General features: G+C 40.1%; 1 protein-coding gene across 1 annotated transcript; it reads right to left on the bottom strand.

Annotated features, from left to right (window-relative positions):
- Window positions 1-1,062: 1,062 nt before the first annotated feature.
- LOC311152788 (alcohol dehydrogenase 1) lies at window positions 1,063-11,376 on the bottom strand (the record flags this gene model as incomplete). The annotated part of the gene is made up of 9 exons (XM_084204164.1): window positions 1,063-1,087; window positions 2,490-2,628; window positions 3,934-4,069; window positions 4,523-4,783; window positions 5,393-5,612; window positions 5,721-5,808; window positions 7,866-8,004; window positions 8,406-8,507; window positions 11,359-11,376. 9 exons carry the CDS (start codon window positions 11,374-11,376, stop codon window positions 1,063-1,065), a joined length of 1,128 nt encoding a protein of 375 aa, XP_084060290.1.
- Window positions 11,377-11,946: the final 570 nt, after the last annotated feature.

Genomic DNA, 11,946 nt, shown 5'->3' with positions numbered 1-11,946 from the left:
GCTTCACAGGCTCTTCTACCCAGCTGCCATGCCTGTGAGTGCCTGTGAGCTCTGGTTAGTCCATGCTAAAGATATGTCAATGTTGACCATATCTGCCAAGATAGAAATAGCCTCTGTTTCTTTTTCCACATTGCAAATTCAGAAAACTGTAAGATGCTTTATGTTTGGGTTGTTGCAAACTGGTACCACTCACCTGTTTCTTCCCATTTATTCTGTATTCATACTTAAGAAATTAAGGAGCCTCCCCTTTGTATAATGGAAACAAAAACAATACTTGATGCACATTTGTATTTCTTCACACTGCTTCCCAAACATCAGAGGCATTTGTATAAATTGGCCAAAGGGATTAAACCACACTGATCAACAACTAAAACAACCTCAAGAAAGAGGCATAAAGGTAAAGAAAAACCAAACTACCAAATACAAACCACAACACAGAACAACAATACACCCAGTTTTACATAAAATATTTGGGAGTGTTAGTCTGGTAAAATACCAAGTGGTGAGACATTCTCCAGTATCCAAGTCTATGATTTACTTAAATTATTAATTCAAACACATAGTCAACATAAATTTTAATTTCTGTTATTAGGCACTAGAATGATACAGTCTTTCAGGATGGCTACACAGTTCCAGTGTAGAGTTTCACTATGCCGAACTGCATGTACAAATTTCTTAAGCTTGCAGTGTTATGGAAGCCTAAAGAAACAGTTTTCTTCCTTTTTATTTTATTAAAAGATTGCAAATTGTAAGTAATTTTTAAAAATCCAAACTTTTTAGAACACCTGTGAGCAAGTCTTATAATTCATTACTGGCCATTAAAAAAAATGCAGCACAATATAAAGGATATAAAACAAGAATGAGGAGAAAGAGGTAGAAGGAAAAAATGGTTTCATTTATAAATTCTGTGCTTGAAATGTGGGGTTTGAACTTGATTCTTTTATTCAAGGGTAGTGGTAGATCTTTTAGGAAAGCCTTGGTTTGCATTTCATGTAAGTTGTATTGGAGGGTGGTGAAGTTCATACTAGGGCTGAGCCATCTGCTGCTTAATGTCTGGGAATCCTAAAATGTCAGGACACTGCGGATGCTGCAATATAAAAGGACAAGTTAGTGGCTAGAAAATTCCCTGGGCTGGCATCAGCAGAACACTGCTGTTTTCTCTGATAATCTGTGCTATTGCTGTCAAACAGGTACTCCCTCCCTGCCTGCCCCCGCCCCAGCTTGCAGCAAAATGACAGAACAGATGTGCAAACTTTGCTGCAGATGTAGAGAACAAGATTCACAGAAGACTGCAAAGCCCTCACTGATGAAGCCCAGGGCTCCTGGTAATTAGTTACCAGCTACAGTCAGAGAAGTTCCTCAGAGAGGGGCTTAGACACATCTTTTCAATTACGGAGTAACTGGTACAGCTTATTCTGCTCTGAAACACTGAAGTATTATACTCCGTAAAATGATCAGCTGCAATGTGCCTCCATCTTCAGGCTATCAGTATCTTAGCAAAGCTCCTGGCATCTCTGTCCTCAGCACTTTCCCTGAGCACTTTTAGTTTGTTATACTAAAAACTAAAACTAACATTTATAGTGTACGTAAAATAAGTACAATCAAAAAAGGAAGTGTGTGCTGCATCGTTAGAATCTGAGAACAACCCTCAGGGGCTGAAATTCTTCTGTCACTTGCTCTTTATATTCAGGGTGAGGAACATCTAAAATAACTGCTAGCAAATGACAATGAAAAGAAACCATGAATGTAATTCTTCAGACTCTGTAAGTTATAAACATGTAGAACTTTCAAAAAGGGTAGTCCCCACACATACTAAGATATACAAATGTATTTCCTACTTCTGCTAAGGACAATTTTCAATTCTCATGGTGAGTCTCTGTCAAAAAATATTTCAAATTTCATTACCTGTCTGAGCTGAATTTTCACAATATTTGAGGAAAGCACAAGAGCTAAATTCTGAGTTTGCAGTGTATATATATACCAAGTACTTTCCTTTTCTAAAAGCTCTGATGCTCAAGGTAAAGTACCCAGTGACTTTAGGAGCAATTGGACTGGGACTCTGTTCCCTAACTCACAAGAGGAATAGGCTATTTCTGTGTTCCTGCTCCTCATCCCGAAATGTTTCTTAGAATGTGATGTAGCTAACCCTTGGCACTCTACAGCTTGGCACTTCCATGCTCCCATGGTTGTATGCTTTTTTCCAGTGAGTACTGGGACTTCCTCAATTGTGTAGTCTTTTCTCCCCCTGCCACCCAGTGTCTCTGCTCAAACTAGAATCTGAAAGTTCCTCTGCAAGGCCCGCTGCATTTGAAAAGCTGAAGGTTTGCTGGCTTTATGACTCCAGCTGCAACCCATGGGAACACACTGGGAGGGGTTAAGGGGCATGCTGGGCTCCTTTCCCCATTCTCTGCCGTGAAGTCAGACTTTGTCTTACCATAGATCTCCTTGAGGTTATTTATACAGAACCTTTATAATGATATGATGTTTACCTCTTTCCTGTCCTTAGAAGATCAAATCCTTCATTGATCTTTGTGAAAGGTAGTGTGTGGGTTATTAATGGATCCAGAACAAACTTTTTCTTCATGTAGTCAGCAACCAGTTTGGGAACTGCATCTTTACTCTTCCAGCCTGAAAAAACCCCACAGAAAATGCATAATGAAATTAAATGCTTCTGAAAATACATAAAACCCAGGGCAGCTTGAATTTTTAGATTAATTTTCTATAGCGGAGTAATAGGATGAAATGTGGCAGCATGGCTTTACCTTTGTAACACAGGGTGCCAGCAGAAAACATGGGACAAAATGCAGCTATTCCACATATGACAAACCCAGCAGAAGATCAGTACAAATGTCAGTATTTACAGATTCCAAACTTCCCCCACATCAAGCACTGTTTCAACTTAATCACGTTTCGTACAAAAGCCAGAGTGCTGACATCCATGTTGGTAAGTTGAAACTTGATTGTCTGCTCAAAATTGGGGAGTGGGTGGTGGATGTGTCTCTCTTTTTTTACAAGCACCACTAGAAAAAGCTCCTTTTTTACAAGCATCACTAGATAAAGCTGTAAATAGTAGAATGCCCTTCCAGAGGAACCTGATTTGTGTCTGCTATTTTATTCAGATGTCTTTTTGAATACATAAGAGCAGGTCTTGAGTGAGAAAACCTCTTGTTGGAAACAAGTTTTCTGTGGCCTTTGAGTTGAGTGAGCTAGGACTTGCTGAGTGTGGGACTGCTGAGAGAGCTCCAAAAAGAGAAAGAATGGGAAGGGACTGTTGGCAGCTGGCCAAGGTCAGCTGGGGTCTGACCCCTGTGGAAATCAGCTGAGTATAAGCTCTGATGTCCTTTACAGTCCTGACTCTCCATCTCTCCTGCTATCTCTCCCGCTATCTCTCCCTTTCTTTCAATTCCTCGATTGCACTTGCTCTTTTCCTCTTCTCCATCTGTCTTCTCTCCCTCTTTATAATTTAATCATTTTTTCACTTTATCTTCTATCCTCTATCTCCTCTTATCTCTTTCCTTATCTTTTTTCTTCCTCTTTATTTTTATCCATCCTCCTCCCTCCCTTCCCCTTCATTTACTTTTTCTCATTTGCTTCTCTTCTTTTTCTCATTTTCCTTTCTTCCTTTCTTCATTTCTTCCTTCTTCCTTCTTCCTTCTTCCTCCCTCTTTTGCTCTATTTTCTGTCTTTTTATATCTCTCTTTGTCTCTTCTTCTCTTCCCTCCCTCCCTCCCTCCCTCTTCTGTTTTTTTCCTTCCTTCACTTGACATTATAGTTCCCATAATTAATTCCATTTTGGCTTCTTTATCGGCAAAACAACCATCAATACTGCTTCCAATAACACAGCCTAAGCAATTCATTTCATATATCCTGCTTCATTCAAGATGATTTACAAGTTTCTCAAGCCAATTAAATCACATATTTCCAAGTCCTTACCTCCAAAGATCGAGCCTTTCCAGCTGCGACCAGTGAAGAGGAGCATGGGATCAAAGGTGATCTTTTGTGCTGCAGGGGGCACTCCCACAATCACACTGACTCCGTAGTTATACTGACAACTGGCCAAGGCTGCAGTCTGCATTAGAAACAGAGGGACACCCAGAGTCAGGCACAATTTGTCCTTGGAGCACAGAAGTTTGAACTCCATCTCCTCCTCTCAGCGCTCTGCTTGCAATTAATTTTTTGTAACTGAAACCACATTAAAAATTGTCCGTTGTATCTGCTCACACCATTGTATCTGCTCTCACTGGTTAAGTATATCCTAGCTTTGCTCTTCTTGCCCATTTTATCTAAACTATTAGTGATAAGCCACTTTTGGAGAGCATATGAAATATGTGAAACATGTAGCCACCCTGGTCTGGCCTGGTCCTAAATTTCCAAGCATGCTTCTGTCCCTGCATCTCAGTGGCCGACAGCTGGACTTAACAGGTTTGAAGTTAGCTTGTACTCTGCCAGTGGCTCCCAGCTCCTCCTTGGTGCTTGGTGAAGGGAGCGCTAAGGAGTGTCACTACCTCTTTTGGTGGCATACCATGGTATCTGTACGGCCGATGACCTCGAAGGAGTAGTCCACACCCCCGCCAGTCATTTCCATCAACACTTCGTGGATGGGCTTATTGAAATCTTTAGGGTTGATGCAGTCGGTGGCTCCCAGCTCCTTGGCCTTGGCAAACTTGTCCTTGTTGATGTCCACGGCAATGATGCGGGAAGCTCCAGCTGCCTTGCAGCCCATGATAACAGAGAGGCCAACTCCTCCAAGGCCAAAAACGGCACAGGTGGAGCCTGGTTCCACCTATAATAACAACCATGTAAATAATGACATATCGTTACAGGCTAGGGAAAGTACCATGCATTTCCTCATTGTCAACAAGATTTCACTTAAGCCACTTCTTGCAATTTATTGATTACCTGCTGAGAAGAAATTTGAACATGGATACCTGCTAGTGCAGTAACCAGCTGTACTGTTATAATGCTACATGTGACTAAGAGAAATTCTCCCTAAAATACATTTCTGAAACCAGGTTTTCATTATATGTCTCAGCTTCAGGTTTAGACACACCTTTTTATGATGATGCTTTATATTCCAGTGGTGTTAAGATCTGTAATGTCACTCAACTCCTGACAGTGCCAGCTCTAAAACTCACATTTGTATATTGCTACAATTGTGAGTGTTTCCTGTATAGGCTTCTATGTATTCCCAGACTCCAGTTACAAAAAAAAAAAAAAAAATTATTTCTGTTGTAACATTTTTCTAGGGGTGATAAAAGAACTAGTATCTTCTTTCCACACTGAACTCAACAGTGTCTGTACCTCCTGGCTGCCATGCTGACAACCCACTTGCAGGCTACACAATCTTGAACAGACACCATAAAATATCAGAAACACCCACCACAATATTTACCTTGGCAGTCTGAAGAGCAGCCCCGTAACCAGTTGAAAATCCACAGCCAATTAGACAGACTTTTTCCAGAGGAGCAGCAGAATCGATTTTGGCCACAGCAGATTCATGCAGTACTGTGTATTCAGTGAAGGTACTTGTACCAAGAAAATGGTAAATTGCTTTTCCTTTACAGGTGAATCTAGTGGTGCCATCAGGCATTAATCCAGGACTTTTACCAAGGCTGTTTGAAAAATGACCAGAAATAATGGCAAGTGAAACTGGTTGTTTGTAATCAGTTTTGGATAAAGTCAAATCAAATTAGGGTTGTAAGTAATCCAGGAAAACTCACTCAGTTTTACTGCACAGGTTACCCTTGGTGTTTAAGCAATTCTGGCACTCCCCACACTGTGGAACAAAGAGTGGAATAACCTTGTCTCCTAGAAATAAAACAGTAATGACAGAGGATTAAAAAAGGCAAACAAGAAGCATGCAGGTAAAAACATGAAGCAAGTGTATTTAATCTCCAGGCAAATATACACTAGGAATGCAGCCATGGTTTTGTTTCCTTCTGCTGCATTTTTAAGATGAACCATCTCTCTGTGTTTTATATAAAAGACATAACTAGGGCAAAGTTATGGCAACTAGTTTTGATATTTTAATATGAAATTTCTGGTGTCTTTCCACAGAACTGAGACCTATGTCATAAAACCATGTTATCTACTGACATTCCAGAAGTACTTATTCAGCAATTTATTGCATCTCCTATGTAAAATAAAGTAGTAATACACCTTCTTTCAGTAAAGAAACTGAGATAAAAATTGACATCTACTAGGACAGCAGATTGGAGTGCCAAGATAACAGGACTGTAAACCATGCATACAAAGAATTGGGCATTAAACATTAATTTGCCAGTCCTTTTGAGCATCTTTACTATATAGCAGTCCTATTACTGTTGTATTGAGTAAAAGTAAGTAAAATATTTGTCTGAGAAGCAATGGCACACGCATTCTAAGCCAGCATCCCTAATTCTCTAGCCCAATTCTGTGATTAACAAAGTAGCATATAGCTTCCCAGTGCAATTTTTTTATTCCTATGCAATTTCCACAGCAATGATATATGGTAAATGCCTAATAATCTCTAAACAGGTATTTCCTAATACGTATCAGTTTATGATTTGTCAGTTTTAAAATGTGGCTAGTCCTTGACACATTGAAAGTCAAGGGAAATTTCTGATTTCCACCAAAAAATGAAAAATACCTACAGGACATTAAATGCCCCCACTATCTCAATTCTGAGTTAACTTAGAACTGTGTTATGGTCCTAGTAATCATATTGCTAAAGAAAGGTTGCACAAGTGGAAGCCCTTTTTCAGAACATGGAGGTGTAAATTAAGCAACATCTGAGAAATGTGATTTGTGCATGCATGTGTTCAGGCCTGCTATTTCAGCTCACCTGGAAACACAGGGCAGCTAGAATTAGACAACAGAGAGATTTCTGAACCCAGACATAACAGAAAGAGCAGCTAGATCTGTCACTGAAATTTGCAAAATACATATTTGTTTGGAGGTAAAGCAGAAATCTCTAATAAATTTTTTTGTTATACATACCAACCTGCTTTGGACAGACTTCATACTTGTCAGTATGGACAAAGACACTGGAAGTACAGAGGTGTTAAAAGTGGACTACTCAGGTATCATAACAAACTGCCTGGACATTGAATGATTCTATGTAGATTTTTTTCACTGCATATTTTCTCTTAATAATTTAGCCCTTGTTAGAATTTTTTCCGTCCTATAAAAGTGTAGAGGAATCCCATCTCATCTTACAGCACTTGGCTGAAAATTGTAATCTTTCACTGATATATCTATGCACTGTGGTTCAAAGAGAACACAGGGAGAGGAGCAGCTGGTCCAGATGAGTGTCCTCAGAGCAATCCAGCCCTCAGGGAGCAGTGCTGCCTCACCTGTAGTGGTGCTGCCACATGCAAAGCATGCAGCAGGGTGGGCAGTTGTGCCCTGATGCTTTTAAAGTGAAGTAAGACCTAAGTTCTGGTCAACTGAAGTCAATGGATTCTTTAGCTGTTAAGAGAATTAAAAGGTGTGTTGACTTGTTTGCCATCTAGTGCTTTGCTTTGCCTCATCCTTGAGAAAGGTGAGCCATATAAACTGTTCAGAGAACCTGCAGCTAATGCCTGATTTCATGTGAACAACAGCAAAGACTCCAGGTTCTTGGTCCCATGACAGGAAAAGCACTATGTAGGTGGAAAGCAAGCTGCAGATGTTTTTTGCCAAAACCAAAAGAAACTGAGTAGAAAATCTGAAAGTATATTGGGGACACAGAAAGGTGTAAACAGCAGGTATCCTTTGAGGTATCCTTAAAAAAATTGAAATTGGAATATTTTCCTGTGCAGTAAAAATACTCATGAAAGAAATAATCTTTGACTTGAGGAGTCTGGAAACTCAGGACAGGATTTTTTTTCAGTGCTGTTTCATACCTGGCTTGACTGCAGTCACTGCCTGCCCAACACTCTCCACCACACCAGCTGCTTCATGCCCAAGAATTATTGGAAAAGGCATAACCATTGTACCAGTTACCACATGGTCATCAGAGCGGCAGATCCCAGTGGCCATGATCTGATTCACAGGAAAGACAAGAATATTTCTGCATTTAACTGTGTCACGTCATATGTGGAAGTGAAATAATATTCTAATTTGGAGAAGCCCCTTGCTTCTCTCCAAAATCCAACCTGCACACAATAAATCTACAGGTAAAACAAATTTAGTTGTCTGATTTAAGATTTTCATGGTGTTTATTAGTCTTTAATCTACTGGGCAAAGCTCCTTTGTGAATGTTTGCTATGCAGTACTGAGCTCTATAGGGAGTCTGATGGTTTTCTGTAGAACCAATGTTCTAGCAATACAATTATATAGGGAGAACAGAGTAAATGAAATTATTCCTAATATTTATATATAAATACTTAAAAGCACGATAGAATGCAAGTCATAGGAGTTGTTTTAAATTTTATTTTCAGTACCTTTACACGAACTTCATGTTCTTTTGGTGGGGCAACTTCCACTTCCTCAATACTGAATGGTTTATTGGCTTCCCACAGCACTGCTGCCTTGCATTTAATAACCTGCAAACAGAGCAAAGAAAATGGGAATGGCACTTGCATTTTCAAGTCACCACACAGATTCTCCCCTTTCTGCCTTTGAAACTCCTGCTCATATTTGTGTACATGAGAGGTAAACTACAGGGAAGAAAACCACACAACAAAAAAAGTCAACACCAAAGGTCAGTGTAAGCCTGTTTTCCCCCCACCAAGATCATGTCTGACTTTGCTCATCATTCTGTCACTTCTGTCAAGTTTTCAGCTGCATGTGTAATAGTCTCCTAGGTAATAGGATACCCTACCCATTCTCATTGCTCCTTTGCTAACTTCCTTGGTCAATTTCTTTTGCTGTGTTGGATTACTTGTCTATATTTCTATCTTCTTGAAGATGGCACACTAAATGATGTCACTTATCAGGCTGTGATGAAGTCTGTATTGCCTAGAACTGTCTGTGTTGGGAACTGACAACGTAGCTAAAAATGGAATTCAGAGCCTAGTATAGCTTTATAAACCTTCTAGTAGAGCCCAAGTTCAGCCTTGAGGTGATGGCTGAAAGGACACCTGTGCAAACTGATGTAGCACTACGCAGAGGTAATCTCAAACAGTCCCTTTAAGTGCAGTATTATCCATGCTAAGGTACCCCCCTTCTCAGAAGGTATAACTCAGGTGGATTTACTACCCAACTATCCAAGACAGTTTTTTTTTTCATCTCTTAGACTGAAGTTTGTCCATTAACTCTTCAGGCTTTGTCTGGGTAATGACAGGCCTTAGGACTCCTCTGACCATCTGAGGAAAAATCCCCTCAGAAAAGAGAAAAGCACTGTCCACACCTCATCCCAGGCTCTCAAACAGGTTTTCTCCCTGCAAGCTCAGTCTGAGTGTATTCAAAATCAGTGGGGCCTCTCTGTCCCCATAATTGATGTTCCTCCTTGGAGGTGTTTAAAGATCTCATCCTAGGTCTTTAAACCCAGATCCCTGACATATGATTTTCCTGGGTGACACACTATAAAGTCCTCAGTCCTTCTGTTATGTCTACTGACTGCAAGTGTTCAAGTGGCATTATCTTGAGAAGGAAACAGAGGAGAATCAAATCCAGGATGCAAGAAGTTTATTAGCACATGCATATTTTTCCTGTGTGAACAGGACAACTTAACACCAATATGCTGCAAAAGTCGCAGGGGAAAACAAACAAATTTTTAGTATCAAAGCTTTTGAAGTAGGAGTAGAAATAATGTCTGCTTATCCACAAACTGAAAACTGGTAACAAAGAAAATAATTACTAGGAAATTACAAGCATATGAAATAAAATAGCAGACTTCCAGCAGCTAGACACAGAAGTGGGGTGGGCACAATGCTTTGAAAAAAAATGCATCAAGAGATCTTTGCACTAAATTTGAATTTAATGTTTAGATGCAAGTGTGATTAGTGAAAAATTCAGAAGTGTGATCAAAGATCACATTTCAAAGGGTACCAACTTACTTAAAAAAAAGGCAGTATATATATTTGTATTGTATCCCACATAACACAGTGATGATCCCATGACTTGCACATGCAAAACACATGTAGTGTTTCTAAGAACAAAGGTGACCAAGAAGTGTGGATTGCTGAGAGCAACCAAATCTCTCCTATAATGAGACATTAGTTAACTATGTATTTTTCTGACTGCTTAGTCCCTGTGAGCTTTTATGGATTGCAACAGGATTCCACAGATGCAGCAACACCCACTACTGCCTTAACACTTTTTTCTTTGTTCGTGTGTTCTACCAGCGGTGTGAGTTACTGCATTGGGGGAGGGCAGGTGTAGAAACACACCCTTCTACATGAGGCAAGGATTATGCTGCTTGGTTACAGAAATTGCACTGTAACTCCTGTGTTATTTCAAGATAAACATGGTGAAATCAAAGCAGTTAAGCTACATCACAACCCTTTATTTACTGTGCTCCATCCAATGCTGAGTAGAGGACTGAACTTGGTGAATTTACCTACAATAAGCTACAATTAATTTTGTACTTAGAGTAACTCAGAGTTAAAGAGCATGTTTTTCCTTTCTCTTTTGGTTTTAGAATAGTGAAGACAGCTGGCAGTAACAGCAAATGATCTTTGAACTATCTTAAGGCACATTCTAGCAAGGTGCATGCTTTCAGTTGTTTTCCATTTCTAGTTACTTATCCCTTAATCCCTCTTGCCCGTCCCTGGGTGCCTGTTAGCATCTTGCCAGCAGTGCAAGAAGGAACGTGTATTGGTATCAACCTCCATCTCTCTTGTCATCTAATTTCTAGCACAGATGTAACTACTCACTTCAATCCCAGCTCAGTATTGCATTGCATGTGAAATTTAGTTCTGGTCTTCATTAACTAAAGTTTGAGATTTGTTATATGCATATTCAAATTTAATGACTGCCACAATGCCAGCACAATTCACCCTGAAACTTAACACAATATTAGCTATATCTTCTTTTTAGAAAACAAGCTGATAGAATTAGAAATAAACTAAAAATAGTTTAAACTACTGTAGGATCTCAGAATGGAAACTGGTAGATAAATACATTGATCTAAACACTTAGTACATTCTATCATATTTTAAGCTATCCAATCAGAGATTAAAAAGTTTGCTAACCCAGACAGGATGTTATACTTATTCTGGTGCTGTTACCTTATGTTGCCTCAAATAAACTATTGCCTTGAATTTGTATTGTCCTTGAAGAGTTAACAACCCTGTCCTGCAAATAAAGGCAGCTCTTCTGTACCAGCTTCATCCTAAATTCTAATCTGTGCTATACCACCAGGATTTACAGTATCCCTGCAAAGAATTCACATTTAAAAATGCATTACTCAGCTGCAGTAAAGAAATTTTCCTAATACAAACTGTTGCTTACTTTGCCTGCCGTGCTCATGTTGACCGGTGTGTCTGTTTCGAATCTTGCCACTGCTGATTTCTTGCACTGAGAACTCAAGTCACCCCCAGAGCAGCTGGGTTGCTGGTACCACAGGTCGTCTCCAGCACACTGGAACCTGGTTGTGTGAAGTGCTCCCACAAGCTCTGATCTTTTAGCCAAGCCTCCCAGCTCAGAGTCCCACCCCTTAATCAGAAAAAGTGCTAGAATGAGAGTGAACCACTCATCTGATGAAACCTCACTCTTTCAGTGCTTCCTTCTTCCTGACTCCCTTGTCATGCTCTTCCCTAACCTTTTTTGCAGCTCACCTGTGGTTGCCCTCAACGTCAAGGGACAAAAGCAACAGCCCTAGCCGGAAGCTATTTCCCTTTTTCCACCTCCCTAGAAGCTGATCTCCCACCCCACTACTCTCAGGGGCACTGTAGGTACAAAGAGAAACGGAGAGAGTGGCTCTTGAATTCACAGCAGCAGGGACACAGTGAGAACATGAAGTCTTTGGTGATGAACTTTGGTGACTCCTATAAAAGCCCAGCTCATCCATTAAAACATGGGATTGTGCAAGCTGCTTAA

The sequence above is a fragment of the Fringilla coelebs genome (genome assembly GCF_963513975.1).
Source record: "Fringilla coelebs genome assembly, chromosome: 4".
Classification (NCBI taxonomy): Eukaryota; Metazoa; Chordata; class Aves; order Passeriformes; family Fringillidae; genus Fringilla; species Fringilla coelebs.
This window is presented reverse-complemented; position numbering and strand designations above follow the sequence as displayed.